At 61.6% G+C, this 16,130-nt stretch overlaps 1 protein-coding gene across 3 annotated transcripts in view; it reads left to right on the forward strand.

Annotated features, from left to right (window-relative positions):
• Positions 1-6,701, forward strand: part of NACC2 (NACC family member 2) — a 67,648-nt gene extending 60,947 nt beyond the window's left edge. For all 3 annotated transcript variants that reach the window (XM_025475762.3, XM_025475769.3, XM_025475763.3), the window contains 2 exons: positions 281-378; positions 1,633-6,701. In XM_025475762.3, coding sequence (XP_025331547.1) covers positions 281-378; positions 1,633-2,138 — 604 coding nt within the window. In that variant the 3' untranslated portion in view covers positions 2,139-6,701. The remainder of the gene's footprint in view (positions 1-280; positions 379-1,632) is intronic.
• Positions 6,702-16,130: the final 9,429 nt, after the last annotated feature.

Below are 16,130 nucleotides of genomic sequence, written 5' to 3' on the forward strand. Positions count from 1 at the left end.
CTCGCCATGGTGTCCACCCGTGCCAGGGGGCACATCACTCCAACAGGACCTGGGCCTGGGGAGCAGCCTGGCTCCTGGCTGTGGACCACCCCCCACTTGGCCCCCCACCCCTGGCGGGCCGTGGCCTCATGAGTGGGTCAGAGGGGTCCCTTCCTCCTTCCTCCACACCGCAACCCCTGGAGTACAAGGGGGAGGCCAGGTGGGATTCCAGGTGGGCCAGCCCCGTTCCTGTGGCACCCTGGCCAGCTGGCCTCACTGCCCTCCCACCGCACCCTTCTAGGAACACTCTGGCCAACAGCTGTGGCACTGGTATCCGCTCATCCACTAGTGACCCCAGCCGCAAGCCTCTGGACAGCCGGGTTCTGAATGCTGTGAAACGTAAGTGGACCGGGGTCTCCCGAGTGGGGCGGAGGAGCGCTGGGGGCCCAGGACCGCGGCTTGGGCAGGCGGCCTCTCCCTGGCGCCAAGCCGGCCCTGCAGGGCTGGAAGGGAGAGAGAAATGAGCAGCTCTCAGGAGCCAGGTCTCGAGGTGCTAACATTCTTGGTTCGTTTCCAAGCATGATGGATTCAGCTGTGTGCGAAACTATTTTAATATGTGAAATAGATCTAATTTTCCTTTTTGAACAAAACCCCTTATTTACATTTCGAGGTTATTTTGAGCCTTTGCCATCTGCTCGCCGGCTTCTGCCTCCCGCTCCTGGGCGCGTGGGGGTGGAGCCCGGTCCATCTCCGCAGCCAACTGCTGCCCCCCACCTCAGCACCCCCCAGACCACAGGACCCCTGGCCCCCCCCGGCCACACCGGCCATCAGCAGGCCCTCCCATGGCTATCTGCTCGCGCAACAGTGTCTTACTTCCTTGCTTGAAAAACACGTCTTGTGAGACTAATTCTGTGTTAGAGCAAAGAGAGACCTTTGTGGTCGGTAATTACGGCCCAAAGCCAGCGTGCCAGCCAGCCCTGGGAGGAGGCCCGGGGAGTGTGTGTCTGATGCTGGCGTGAGGGTCTTGTGTGGGGACATGTGTCAGGCTCCCAGGCTGCTTGCAGAGCTGGGTCCTGTGGCTCCCGATTGGGGAAGGAGAGGCTGCATTGTCATTAACGTTGGCGGTGCCCAGATGGCCCTGCTGCTTCCGCCAGGTTGGGGGCTGGGCCCCGACGGGTGTTGATCGGCTTCCACTGCGCTTCTTGTCCAGCCTATGAGGAAGAGCCTCTGCTGAGGCCCCTTGAGGCCTGAGCCTGGGCGTGGGCAGGTGCCCCGGGCTGCCTGACCTTCAAGCTTGTCTCAGCAGGCCCTGGTGCCAAGGTTGGGGGTTCAGAGCAGGGAGGTGAGGCCTGGAGATGCTAAGGACCTGCACAAGGCCACACAGCCAGCTGGTGCTCAAGGAGAGGCCCCGGCCTGTGCCCTGCCGCTGGCCTGCCCCTCCTCCCCTGACATTCGGCCGGAGGGAGGAGAGTGACCACTGGTCTTCAGGCTGAGGCCAGGAGGGCCCTGGGTGGCCACATGGCCTCTGGTACCAGTGGGCGGCAGGGAGGAGAACCGTGTGCAGGCCTGGGAGGGACGTGAGCACCGTGACCCCAAGGCTCGTCCGGGGCCCCTCGCCACTGATGCCCGCCTCCTGGCGCCCTGTGCTTGCAGTGTACTGCCAGAACTTCGCCCCCAGCTTCAAGGAGAGCGAGATGAACGTCATCGCGGCGGACATGTGCACCAACGCCCGCCGTGTCCGCAAGCGCTGGCTGCCCAAGATCAAGTCCATGCTGCCCGAGGGCGTGGAGATGTACCGCACGGTCATGGGCTCCTCGGCCGCCGGTGTGCCTCTCGACCCCGACTTCCCGCCCGCCACAGCGCAGGTGTTCGAGCAGCGCATCTACGCGGAGCGGCGGGGCGATGCGGCCACCATCGTGGCTCTGAGGACTGACGCCGTGAATGTCGACCTGAGCGCCGCCGCCAACCCCACGTTTGATGCGGGCGAGGAGGCGGATGGGGCCGGCTCGGTCATCCAGGAGGTGGCAGCACCCGAGCCGCCGCCCACTGGCGCCCAGAGCCCCCCGCAGCCCTTTGAGCAGGGCAGCGCCAGCTCCAGCCGGCCGCAGACGCCCGCCGCCACCCGGAGACAGGAGCCATCGTACGCAGGGGCCTTGTAGAGAGCCGCCGGGAGCCTCGCGGGACCGGTACTAAAGCTGCTTGCATGCGTTACTAATACAAACAAATGTGATCAAGCCACTTACCTACGGAACTGCTACTGTTGCCTGAAAAAAATGTGATTTTTATTCTGCTTGTATTTAAAGTTTATGAAGGAAACAAATGCATTCGTTATACTGTAAAGGATCAGTCCACTGGTGACCTAGTTGCGAGGAAGGTCCCAGGGCTTCTTTGGTATCCGCGAGGTTCGTCTCCAGGCTGTGGGCCCCTGACCCTGCTCCAGGAGGGGCGAGAGCCTGTGGCCCCGGGGCCTGGGAGTCCGAGTGGGGGCCTATGGCGGGGCACGCGTCTCCTGACACTTGTTGCTCACCCGGCGGGGGAACCCCACCCACCCCTCTGAGGCCAGGGGCCAGGGCTGGGCCCCCAAGGGCCAAACTCCTCTTATTTTCCCTCTTCCTGAGACTCGGGGGTCAGGCCTGCCGGGTCCTCTGTGTGCGTGGGGTGCAGGAGCGCGTGTGTGAGTGTGCGTGTGTGTTTGAGTGTGTGTGTGGGGGTAGTGGTGTGGGTACAGTGGGGCGGGGAGGGAGAGTCCACACACCTTCGTCGTTCCACCCTGCCCGAGGGCCCTCCCGGCACCCTTAGCTCCACGGCCCCTTGTGCACCTGGGCCAACAGGGAGAGCTGCTGCCCCGAGTGCCCCCCACCTGGCTCCACCCGGGCCGCCTGCTGCCCTGTGGTTGGTGCAGCCCCACAGCCCTCAGCCATGTTGGGATTATGTTTGTTTGTTTATTTGTTTCTGTCTTAATTCAGATCTATTTCATGTATGGTTTGAAACTTTCAGACCCAAAAGAGCAAAAAATTAGGGAGGATTTGGTGTCCCTGCCCTCAACCCACTATGCCTGGGGCTGGGTCATCTGTGTATGCATCCCACCCAACCCTGACCCAGGTCCCACTCGCCTCCTATTAGGAGCAGGGCAGGGTCCCAGGGAGACGCAGCCAGGGTGTGTGACAAAGGAGGGGCCCAGGGCCCTCGCTCAGCAGGAGGTGGGGGTGGGAGCCAGGCTGGGCTGGAGTGCATCCCCATATTGTGCTGCAGACCTGGGGGCATGTGCACTCTGAGGCCAGGGGGGCAGGCAGGGGGAGCCTGGAGTGGCAGGTGCTGAGGTTCTGGAATGCAGTGGCAGGGCGCAGCCAGGAGGGGCTCGCAGAAGGTGTTGGTTTGTTACAAGCTGGAATGCTCACTTTGAAGTTCAGTTTTTCGATGAGCGAGGGTGCTCACTTGGCCACTTGTTCCGGGGGCTTGCTTCCTCCTAAGTCCCAGCCCCCCACCCCAGCAGGACCAGACACCCCTCTGTTCCCAGACTTGGAGTCTGTTGGTCCCTCTCCCCGTCCCCAGCCCACTGCCTCCCCAGACCAGGTGCAGAGCAAGAGCAAGCCCGCGCCACCTGTGTGTGCACGCAGGGCTGCGCAGGTTGGCTCAGCCCTCCCTGTGACCCACAAAGCTGAGCCCCCCGCCCCACACCCGGCTGCAGGCAACCTGCAGTGGGGGCTTAGGCACCTTCCACTCAGATTCCTCCTGACTGCTGCCCTGCCGGGAGAGGCTTTGGGGGAGACCTGGGCTGTGGGCAGAGCCTCCTGGCCTCCTCCAGCCAGGCCAGACCCCTGCCTGTGTTTCAGGAAGATCCGATGGCTCCTGGAAAGGAGTGAGGGGAGCTTGGGCAGGCCCCGTGGGAGCTCGTCTCAGCCCCTGTGCCCGAGGCCAGGGGTGGGCAGGGGATAGTCTGGGCCTGAAAGGGCTCTACTCTTGCTGGGCTCCAAACCCACCACTTGGCCCCAAGCTGAGCCTCTCTCTCCACCTCTTTTTTCCCTGACCTGGGCCCAGTCGGGCTTGGAGCTGCGTGGGGCTGGGGCTACAGGCCACTTGGGAACTCACCCTCCTGCATCTGAGAGGCCAGCCCCCAGCATCCTCAGGCGGCCAGTGGGGGATGGAGGGGAGGATGGGTAAGGTGGACCCCATCACCCTCTGCAGCTTCCTTTCCTGACCCCAACACCCCAACGTGCACTTTAATTTGACCATCCCTGAGGACCCTGGGGAGATAGCCAGCCTGTCCTGGCTGTCAGCAGAAGGGCTCGCGCACTCGCTCTCCCTCCTCCCCCTCCCTCCCTCCCCTCATCCCTCTCTCCTCCACTCCAGAGTGGCCGCCGCGGGGGGGGGGGGGGGGGGGGGGCCCCCCCCCCCCCCCCCCCCCCCCCCCGCAACCCCAACCTGAGGCCAGGACACGAAGGGGTGCCCCTGGCCCGGTGGAGGCGGGGCGGCGCCCACAGAGAAGGCCTGACCGCTGCTCAGGCCAGCACAAAGTCCCATGACCTCTGTCCCTTAATTGTTTATAACCGCCGTCTGTTTTGTTGTTCTGGGTAAGGAAGGCAAGAGCTATACGTGAAACTTTAGTACTTCAATGTGAATGGGTTCTGAGCTCTCCCTGTGCCCCAGGCGGGCCAGGCCGAGCGTTTTGCACTAATGTGTCCCGCGGTGGACGTGGGTCCAGAGCGTTTGCAGACGGGCATGGCTGATGATTGTATCTGCCGGGGCGCTCCCTCCGCGTCCTGAATGTTCCGCGGGGCGGGCAGCGGCGGGCCTGGGCTCGGAGGGGCCTTCCAGAGTGCCTTAGCATCTTCTGATCATTTTTCCCAAGGAAAACCAATTAAGAAAACCGGACCCTCCCCCTCCTCTGTTTACAAGACGACTAATCCTGTCCTGTGAGCGTGATCCTGACTCACCCAGACCCTGTAGACCGAGAGACAAGCCACTCAGTATTTATGACATGTCTGCACCTTTATTCTCGAGCTTGACTATTAGCAATATGCATACACTATGTAGAGTCTATTATAGAGCTAAGTTAGACCCGCGCCTTCTCGAGGAGGAAAGGGACTGGACCCTGGCGGAGCGGACACGGTGGGCAGCCGGCTGGGCCCCCGTCCTCCCCCGCCCTCCCCAGCCACCGGGCTGTGCCGCAGGAGGCGGCTGGAATGCAGCGCAGAAGGTCCAGAAGCAGGGATGAGGAGATGTGACGGATACTGTGAGCCGGTGGGGCCGCCGGCCTGGCCGGTGCGTCTCGGTACTTGAATTCTGTCTTGTGTTCTGCACTGTGTCTGCTCTCACCCAGAGTTCTCTGTGGTTGCTTCACTTTGCGTTTGAATCGATTGTCTTGCCTTGCCCCATCCCCCCAATGCGGCCTCGTGGGTGAGGGGCCGCAGCCCCTCTGCCGGCCACCCTGGTGCCAGCCCTGGTGCCAGGACCGCCGTGGGAGCTCCTTCTCCTTTGGTTGTGCTTGGAGCTGGGAGGGGATGGTGGGGGTGTGGACGGCCACTAGGGTGTTCAGGGTTTGCGGGGGGGGGGGGGGGGGGGGGGGGGGGCCCTGACCCGGTCCCCTTTAATGGCAGGAACCTTCAGAGCACCAGCTCACACCCATCCCCCAGCCATTTACTGCTTAGATTCCCCTCAGATGGGTTATTTTTATGGAAATATCTTGATGCTGGTGGAAGGAGGCCGATGGCCCATTAAGCAACGGAAAACTGCAAGGAAACCTCTGTTTGCTTCTGCGAGCAGTAAATCCTAAACACAGAATTGAGAGTTCATAGCTGTCTTGAGCTTTAACTACTGTTTCAGAATGTTGCTGGTGCATAAATTTGTCATTATGTCAGCCGGGCAGCTCCGAGCACGTGTTACCCGCTGCCACTGCCGGCCAGAGATCGTTAGGGCTTGGTACAAGATGTTTCTAACATGGCAAAGGTTTTGGATTTTGTTTGTTTGTTTGTTTTGTTTCTTTGGAAAAAAAAAACTGAAAAGGAAAATTATGCAGAATCTAAAGCATTCAGATTGGACAACCTGCTTGAATTCTGATCAACCCTTTCATTGTTAGCGTTTTGCACATGATTGTAATTTTTATGTCAAAAGAAGCCAAAACTTGCAATACTATTTTTAGCAGACAAAAAAAAAAAAGAACTAAGTATAAAATGTATAAATATTTTTGACTTGAACATTTGGATGGCACTGGGTGCAAACAGACCATTCATCCTTTGGACGGAATGTTTGGAAAAAAGAGCCTTTTTACAAAGAGACGGTTGATGTCCAGTCTGGTGAGGGGTTAAGTCCTACTGTAACTCACGACTGTTAAACAATAAATAAATGAAATCACTGTCCCTATGCCGTGGAGCAGGTTTGTTTCCTAGAACCTCCCCCCCCCCCCCCACCACCGTGAGTGAGCTGGTTCTAGCCTCAGCAGGTGCGTCCTCTCTCCTTCCCACTGCTGTTCCGCAGAGTCAAGACTGTTGCTTCTGAGCCGAGGCCGACGCTGCTGCACTGGTCACTCCACCTGCAGAGACGTCCGCCCCACGGGCGGCCAGGAAACCCAGGGCTTCTGTTGCGCGCAGAGCCAGTTCAGGAGGTGGAAGTCAGTTACAAACAGGAGGATGTGATCGTTAATTGTAAAGCGCTTTGTAAAATTCACATTTACAGAATAATAAAGTCAGTTCAAACCCAAGTGAATAAAGTCAGTTCAAACCCAAGTGGCCTGCACTTTACTCAGTCAGTGGGACTGGGGCAGACACTGCGGGGCCAGGGAGGAAGCCGGCTGTTGTGCAGGGGTCCCGGGGAGACTTGGGACACCCTCTGGGCCCAGGATCACCAGGGGGGAGTGGGGCCCACAGGCTCGTTGCCCACTGCCCACCCAGGGGCAGAGATCTGGCTGCTGTGGGGTCCGGGGCCACTGAGGCCTTACCTCTCCTTCCTCTAATGTCTTAACTTACAGGGGCAGGGGGCTGGGTGGGCAGGATGCCCAGGGGTGGAGGGGGTGACATGCTTGTGGGAGGGCCCTGGGAGGGGCTCCTTTTCTTTTTATTGTCTGTAAACTGGGAAAGCCAGCTCACCTGGCTCACCTGCCAGCCACCCACCAGGTGTGAGGCTACCTCCTTCCACCCCAGCTACCTCCTCCCGGCCGGGTCTGCCCCTAGATGGACAGAGGGAGAATTGCAAATGAACAGAACAGAAGGTGCCCCTGCCTGACTGGGACCTCTGAGACTGGGTGGCCCCCACGGCATCTCCCACCACTGTTGGCACCATCTGACCAGACCAGCTCTGGACGGAAGTTCTCACGTCTCTGCCTCCTTTGTTTCAGCTCCCCCTGAAACCTGAACCCTGGGTGAGCAGGGCATCAGTGTGTCCCTCAGACCTGGATTAGGGCCCCCCACCCCCCCTCGCACATGCACCCCTCCCGCCCCACCTCACCCTCACCACCCACGGGCAGGCTCCCGATTCCTTTATTCCTTCACGTCTGCCCCGCTGCTCTATGCCTGAGCTGAGCCATGGGTGTATTTGCTCACTTGTTTAGTGAGCTGCTTCTCCCAAGGGCCGGGGTCTGTAGACCTGCTTCGTGGGGATGTCCCCAGAATGCAGTCCCCTGGAGCCATGGCCAGCATGGAGCAGGCACAGAGTCTAAAGTGGGTGGGTGTGGGTTTCTAAGGGGCCCTCTGCAGTGGGGAGCCCTGCATCCAGGGGCATGGTGGCTTGGGATCCACACATCACAGTCTCTCCCCAGGAATGCCCAGGGAGTCTGGGCTGGGCGGGGCTGAGGAGCTGGGTATGCATGTGCCCACCCCACCCCCAAGCCCAGCTCTGGCCACTGGGACAGCGTGCCACTTCTGGTCTTGTTTTCAGAGCTGTTTCCTGCCACCCCCAGTCCAGCTGACCGGAGTCATCTCGGGCCTGTGCAAGCCCCTTCCCACCCAGGCCTCCAAGCTGCTGGATGCGGTGGATTCCCTCGTCACCTCCCTGGGCTGGTGGAGATAAGCCCACCCTTGGGCCATGGCACACACACGTGGGAGGCCCTGAAGTCCCCTCACAGGCTTCCAAATGCCCCACCCAGTTGGTCCAGGGCCAGCTGAGGCCCTAGGAGTGGGGGTGCGAGGAGGGTCTGGGCTTGGAACCCAGTTCTGCTGGGATCCTGTGGCATGGGGTCTCCAGGTGTTTCAGGATGAGGGTCCAGGCACCCGCCAGCCTGTGCTCTGTACCACCCCCCCACGCCCCTGTCCTTCAGCCGGCCTCCCTTCCCTCGCAGTCTGGATAGAGACTGGCTGAGGCATCAGACGCTCAGCCCCTCCTCTCAACCCTTTGTCCTGCCCTGGGAGGAGGGTGCAGCGTCAGCAGGACCAGAGGCTCTGCCCTGGAGCCCTTTGTCCTCAGCATAAAGGGTCTGAGCCCCTGGGGTGGGGGTGGTTCTAAGCCTGTGGAGGAAGTGCAGGAGGTGGGCAGGGAGGCGAGAGGGCCGGTTGCTGGGGGCCTGGTCAGTGCAGGGGGCTGGCAGGGAGGAGGGAGGGCCAGGGGCGATCACTCGTCATTGACAAGCCTTCAGTGGTGTGTTCTTCACAACCCCCACTGGATGGGCACCATCCCTGCCTGGAGGGGGAGCCTGAGGCCCTGCACTGGGCACCCCCTGCCATGCTGGCAAAGCCTGGCTAGAAGAGAGTCCCTACTCATCTGCTGCTGCCAAGGAGGCTTGGGGCGGGTCAGTCTCAGCTCTGTTATATCCATGCCATCCGGTGGCCCCAGGAGGGCTGGGGCAGGGGGATCTGCTTAGATGTGGACACAGACACTTGTCAAGGGACCACTGGGGGATCTCCATCAGAAAGAAAGGGGAGGGTGGACAGGTGGACAGTAGATTAGGGCACTGGGTTGGGAAGGGGGGTAGGGTGGTAGAAGGGGTGGGGTCTTCAGTGCACCTGGCTCTGAGATATTTTGGCCACTGGAGGCCTCCACATGTCTGGGCACATGGGGGACATGCAGGAGGTGACAGTAGGGGTTATAAAGGGTCGGCTGCCCCTGTATCCAAGGGGGCACGATGCCATTGCCTTCTTGGGCTCTCCTAAGGAGTCTGTGGCCCGTACTGAGGGATGGGGCTGAGGTAGGGAGGGGCCCAGGAGCCTGTAAGGTGGGGGTGGGGATGCATCAGGTGCCCTCAGTGGGAGCACAGCCACGAGGGGAGGCTGGACAGGATCTCCGGCCTGGGTCTGTCCCTCCCCTGTAACCCCCTCGATGGGGCCTCCATCAGTGAAGGGAAGCTGTTCCGGGTGGACCAGGGGTGGGAAGGCTGCTGTGATCCTAGCCCCCCCGGCCAGAACTCCCTGGGCCCACTCGTAGGGACCGGGTTCAGCTGCAGGTTTCTAACCGAGAGAGGCGGTGGGGAGGGTGGAGGAGCTCAAGTGGGCAACACGGTGGCCCTGACAATGATAGCGCCAGGGGTCTCATCCAGACATCCTCACAAACCTCCGCCCGCCCCCCCCCCCCCCCCATGCTAGGGAGGCAGGTCCAGCTAAGCAGAAGCTGCTCCCAGCCCCCTGGGACCCATAATTGACTAACTCCAGCAGACATTGGGGCTGGGAGATGGTTAGCACTGCCTGGAGGCGGGGGCATGCAGAGGCTCCGGCTTCTAGGAAAGGCAGCCTGTTCCTCCAGGGCGGGCCATCAGGGCCTCAAACAGGGCCAACCAACCTGGGACAGAGCCCCTGTGCCCCGAGCTCGGTGCATGGCCTGGGGCCAGCCGGCTCCTGCCTCAGTAACGCCGTATGTGAGGGATGGGCTGGTGTGTCCCCACTCTGCCAGTTAGGGACAGAAGTGACCCTGGCCAGGAGCCAGCCATGTGTGTCCCTCTGGCTTCCCTGTGGTGACGCAGGCTCTGGAAAAGCACTCCCCCAGCAGCCCTGGGCACCTGGTTCAGGAGGCAGCCCTCCCCGGGATGGAGGTTCCAGGAGGGGGGGGCCCATGCTGGCACGCAGATGGGCCACACCACCCCTCGGGGCATCCCACTCTATGGCTCTCACCCCACTCCAGCAGTGGCCAGCCTTCTGGAGTAGGGCAGGGGCAGAAGTTTGCCCCCAAGGAAGCAGTCGTAGGAGTCTGCCCTTGCCAGGAGGGAAGGTCACCCCTAGTGGCAGCCCCCAGGGACAGTCCATGAGGCAGTGGTGGGGAACGTGACCTCTGCAGGCCCCAGCGGCCCGGGTCTCCATCCTGGGCTGTCTCCTGACCCCCTCCTTCCTCTGGGCCCGTGGAGGCCTGGATGCAGCTCGAGGCTGGGAGAGCATTTCCCGCCCTGAGGGAGTGAGCAGCCCATGGAGCCTGCACCAGCCGGGATTGATGGCTCCCAGCCTCCCTGCCAACAGGGACCCTGGCTGCTCACCGGTCCCATTCCTTCATCCATTGACAGAACCCTTCCCCATGTCCTCGACCTCCAGCGATGCTGCACTGAAGGGACTCTGGCCTGGAGGAGTCCCAGCTTTGAGGTCTGACTAGGGCCATGAGCTGTGACCCTGGCATGTGTCTGCCCCTCTCTGGACCTCGGCCTTGGCCTCCCGACTGCAGGGTCTCTGGGGCCTTTGGGCTCTGAGACCCCCGAGGCCTCACCACCTGCCTGAAAGGCTGTGCTCAGGCCTCTGGTGGGGAACTGCTCCACCCACAGAACACAGACAGGGCCAGGATCCAACGTAGGTCCCCCAGGGGGTAAGGAGGGCAGGCAGGAGCACCCCTGGTCTGTGAGCAGGAGTCAGCACTCTGGCTCAGGCCTCACTGGGAGCCAGCCTGACCCTGCAGGATCCCATGGAAGCCCCAACACAACCCTGTGAGGCCACCTGGTCCCAGCCCCATTTTTCAGGCAGGGAAATTGAGGCTCCTAAGTATCCGGGGTCTCCCCTGTGGCAGAGCCAGGATCTGAATCCATCCCTGCTCGGCAATGACCTCAGTGACCCGGGCCGAGGGGCAAGGCTCCCCAGGATGGCAGGTTGGAGGGGCTCAGCCTGGGCCCACAGAGAGGTGGTACATTCCCTCAGCCTCACGTGTCAGACCGGGGCGAGGGCTGCCCATGCCTCGCCCCTGCCACAAGGGGACCCGCAGCCCTTCCTCTGAGGAGGGAAAGAACAGGGCACCTAGCCTGTCCCCATGGGTGACCCCGGGGCTCTTTAAGGAAGGGCAGAGCGCCCAGGTGGCTCACCTGGGGACACCCATGAGGGGTACAAGGGGCCCAGAGCTGGAGCCACCTGCCGGGGCAACCCCTGGGCCTAGCAGAGCAGGTGAGGAGCAGGTGAGGAGCAGGTGAGGGGCAGGCGGCCTGGCCTAACACAGCCCTTGCCCCGAGGGGCTCCAACCTGCAGAGGCTGGTGCTGGGAACAGGGGTCTTGGGGGCTCCTTCAGCTTCTCAGTCAGGTCCCCGGAGAGGAGGCGGTTGTGGTCCTGAGGAGCCGGCATCTGGCCCAAGCGGCCACGGGGGGTGAACAGACAAGCCCACTGGGCAATATCTGTGTTCCCTCAGGGTTAGCCTCCAGATGCAGGGCTCAGCAGAGGCCTCTGCATGGCAGCCCCACAACCCCAAAGAAGCAGGGAGCTCACAGCCATGCACATGGGGGTGGAGCACCCACTCTTGTCACCAGCGGTGGGCCTTGAATGACACTTTAGAAGCCAGAGCAGGATTCCCACGGAGGGTGGGCTGGGCTGCAGGCCAGGTGAGCAGCCCTGTGTCAGCTGCAACCCCTGTGAGCGTCTGCCCCAATTCTGGCTTCAGCTTCTGGGGTCAGGGCTCTGGAAAGGGCCAAGGGTCGGTAGGGAGTAATTGTGGTCTGGGGGGAAACCTTAAGGGGGACACTGCATCCAGTACAAACTACAGGAACCCCAAGAGCTCTCTCTGCTAGAGCGGGGCCCCGTCATCACTGCAGGAGCCCCCCCACGCCCCCCCCCCACGCCCATAAGGTTCCCAGCTCCCTCATGGGGAGGCCATCACCCAGGGTTGTCACCCACAACCCAGGGTAGCCCTGTGGCCAGCAGAGGCGAGGCCACAGGAGGCGCAGCCACACCCCACCATGCCCCGCCCCTAGGCCCAGCCCCACCCCCCAGAAGCCCATGGAGCCCCTGCCCCCAGCACCAGGCCTTGGACCTGAGGGCTGATGGGCAGGGCAAAGCTGTGGGGTCCTGCAGGGCACGGGGGTCACAGGGACAGGGGACTGGACCCCCGTGGAGAGGGGACTAGGCTGCGGAGCTTGGAGCGGGGAGGGATGGCCCCAGGGCCAGGACAGATTCCTGAGAAAGGAGCTCCGGGCTGGCTCTGATCAGAGTGGCTGCCTCTCTCCCTGCCAACAAGGTGGGTGTGAAAGGAAGCCCCACCTGCTCCTTGATGAGTGAGGCAGGGGTGGAGGGGAGGGGTGGAGGGCAAAGCCAGACTCACCACCTGGAGGCCCTGTGTGGGCTGGAAAGGGTCTCCCTGGGCTGGGGCCCTGGCTGCAGGGGTGCCTGGCCTCGTCTGCACACAGGCCCTGGGAAGCCACCCGCCTTTGGGACCGCACGCACTCCTTCCAGAACCTTCCCGGGCCCAGGTCCGTGCAGCCCCAGAGCCAGCCTGGGCTGGACAGCTGACTTGTGCCCTGGCTTCAGCCCCTATGGGAACTCCAGTCCCAGGGGACATACCAGGAGGTCGTGCACTGCCCAGTGCTGGCCCATGAGCGTCTCCAGGACCACACGGTGGAGCCCCTCCTGCAGGGGACGCTGGACTTGGGTTGGGAGGGGAGCATCAGGCCACCTCAGACGAGCAGTGCAGGACTGGCAAGGCGGGCACGGCTGGAAGGGAAGTTAGGACCCGGTGCCAAAGTGCTTGGAGGAGCCCAGCCTTGATCGGATGGACGGACTCACGGGAGACCCACCCTGAGTGGGAATCCAGCAGTGATTAGGCCTGAAAGCTCAGGCCATTTAGCTTTTATTCGATTGGCAGAGAGGCCCTGTGTGCCCTCTGCTTTTTGCCGTTTGATTATATGTCTGTGCTCAAAATACCGCTCCTGGAATGCAGGCAGCCGGCAGGACTTTGGGATGGAAATCAATTTGATTAACAAGCGGTCGATCACGGGGAGGACCCAGGTCGGGATCCAAGCGGAAGCCAAAGTGGAACTTTCCGAGGACACGTCTGTGTAGAGGAGCCCACATGGGAGGGGCTGTGGCGGGGTGGGGGGGTAGGCGGCCTAGGAGCAACCAGGATGGGCCGTGTGGAGCACCGCCCCCCTCCTTTCTCCCCGCTTTGGCCTTGGCGTGCACACAGCTCCTCTGGGCCTCGGTTTTTCCCTCCATCAAATGGGATCTGGCTGCCTCCAAGAGCTTGGGACCCCCGAAGTCATGCTTATGGGGTCCACACTGCTGCACAGTGCAGAGTATAGGTTCAGTGGGTGCTGGCCGGGCAGGTTCTGCTCAGGCCAGCCAAGAACCTGGCTCCCCAGCCTGCATACGCTCAGCCACGGAAGGATGCCAGTGGGGGATGCTGGCACAAGAATCCAGGGAAAGCTGGGCCCAGCAGCCAGAGTAGCAGGGTCAAGCGGGGACAAGCCGTGTGGGGAAGGACCCTGGGCCTATGTTCCATGAGCCTTGGCTGGGCCACTCTGAACCTCAGTCTCCTTCTCTGTGCAGGAGCAGTAGCTCCCACCTGGAAGCTGTGGAGGGAGGAGGGACAGTGTCCATCAGGCGTGCCACACATTGCAGGGGCATGATCACAGTGGCCTCCCTCCTGTTCTCCTCTGCTCAGGGCAGGAGTGTGAAGGGTCTGACCCTCAGCCTTCACCCCTATGTGGAGGCAGGTGCCCCTCTGAACTGCCTTCTCCTGGTGATCCCTCCAGCAGAGGCTGGCCTGGACCACTGGGTCAGGCCTCCTCCCCATTCCTGCAACAGAGGTGTCCTGTGCCCATGTCACCTCCACCCAGCAGAGGGTGGCCCGAGGCTCCCCGCCTAAGCCTGGGCCAGTGTGGGCCCCTGGCAGGACGTTTCCAGGCCTCCCCAAGATGCTCCACACCTCTGCGCTAGTCCCCACGAGGTGTCATGGGCGAAGACACATGGTGTGGGGTGGGGAGCAGAGCAGCATGGGAACTGCTTCATCCTCTGGCCAGATGCCCCGGGCAGTGAGCAGCCCGGCTCCACCCTTGGGCTGGGGGACTTTTGAAGTCACTTAACCTCTGTGAGGTTTTGCGAAATAACAGTTTCTACCTTGCCCAAGTGGCATGGAAATTGGAAAGTGCCTCTCCATTTGGTATTTATAGAGCACCGACTGCATGCCACGAACTACGTGGCTGACGCATAGCGTGTGCTCAGAAACCGTGGCTGTCACCTTTGGAGCCTGGTGCTGACAGCCATCCCCATGGGAAAGCGGGGACAGTTTCCATACAACAGGTGGGGTTACCTGAGGCTACGGACCCCCCGGCTCACACCTGTCTGCTGCAGGCCTGCCTTGCGGTGCCACCAGGGGGCCCAGCAGTGGCACTGGGCCCTGTACACCCCGAAGAACTGCCAGGGGGATGTTGAGGCAAAACCCTGTCCTCCCCCGCACACCATGGCCCTGGGCGCGATGGCTGGGAGGTAGAAACCACCCAAGGGGCATCTACAGGTGAGGGGATGAGCACGCAGGGTCCACGTCGCAACAGAATGCTCAGAACCAGAGAGAGGAGATGCTGATTCACGTGGCCACGTGGATGAACCTGGAAGACATGATGCTGAGTGAGAGCAGCCACGTGCACGAGGACACGCACCGTGGGACTTCACTTGTGCCAAATGCCCGAGACAGGGAAGCAGACCAGTGGCGCGGGGACCCAGACTGGGGGAACAGCTGCCAAACGGGCACACAACCTCGTTCTGGGGGGAGATGACGTTCTAAACTTGGGTAGTGGCATTGGCTGCACCGCATTGTTAGGAATGTACAATTGACCACTTTATAATGGTTAAATGTGTAAATTTTATCTTTTGTGTATTTTGCCACAATTTAAAAAAGTAACTCCTTATGGCCAGTGGGTGGTGGAGCTGAGTCAGGCCAGGCAACACCCTCCACCAGCCACTGTCCCAAGCAGGGGTTTGGTGCCAGGGGCCCCTCGTGGCAGGCAGAGTGCCCTCACCAGTGTGGGCTTGCAGGTGGGATCTGGCCAGCCGCGGGGCTCCGAGCACTGAGAGCAGACAGGTGCGGGAGGGCAGGGCCCCAGCGGGGATGTGGTGTGGCTGAGCCCGGGTCTGTGATCTCCAGGATAGATAGCCCAGCCCTGCCAGAGGTGGCTGACTTTCCTCAAGCGGGCAGCGGAGGGACAAAGGCCTGGCTATCAGAAGGGCAGGTGAGGGATCCCTGGGTGGCTCAGCGGTTTGGCGCCTGCCTTTGGCCCAGGGCGCGATCCTGGAGTCCCGGGATCGAGTCCTGCATCGGGCTCCCGGCATGGAGCCTGCTTCTCCCTCCTCCTGTGTCTCTGCCTCTCTCTCTCTCTGTCTATCATAAATAAATAAATAAATAAATAAATAAATAAATAAATAAATAAATAAATAAATCTTTAAAAAAAAAAAAGAAGGGCAGGTGACAGGGGCAGGGGACGCTGTTAGCTGCAGGGTGGAGCCAGGCTGACCAGGGGCACAAGAGTGGGGCACAGAGCCAGCTTGGGATCGCTGGTCCCAGAAGGGGCTTCCTGACTTCTTCCAGACCAGGGGTGACCTGGGTCAGGAGGGGCTTCCAGGGCAACTTCCAGATACTGGGGGAAGGGACAGGAAGGGACAAGGGACAAGGCCAGAGAGGCAGCCATCTAGCAGGCCCAGGGAAGGGATCAAAGAGCCAGTAGTCTCCCAATCCCAATGCCCCCCAGGCTGTCCCCACATGCCTCCCACCCCCCCCAAGGTCAGCCATCCACTGGTGAACCCGCCCCGCCCCTCCCAACCAGGAGGAAGGTGCTCCAGTCCCCCTCCCCTCCCCGCCCAGGCCTGTCACCATCTTGTTCCCCTTGCAAAAGGGTCCCGTGAGCAGCCCCTAGCCACAGGCTTCCCTGCATCTCATGTCTGGGGTAGGGTGTCATGAGGGTCACCTGAGGGGGCCAGACACCCTGGCACCTGTCCAGGGACAGAGGCAGCAGAGGGTCCACAGTGCCCTGGGCAGCGGTGGAGGGGCGGGCAGGCGGGGAGCAGGA

This window comes from Canis lupus, chromosome 9, assembly GCF_003254725.2.
Source record: "Canis lupus dingo isolate Sandy chromosome 9, ASM325472v2, whole genome shotgun sequence".
In the NCBI taxonomy this organism is placed as follows: domain Eukaryota; kingdom Metazoa; phylum Chordata; class Mammalia; order Carnivora; family Canidae; genus Canis; species Canis lupus.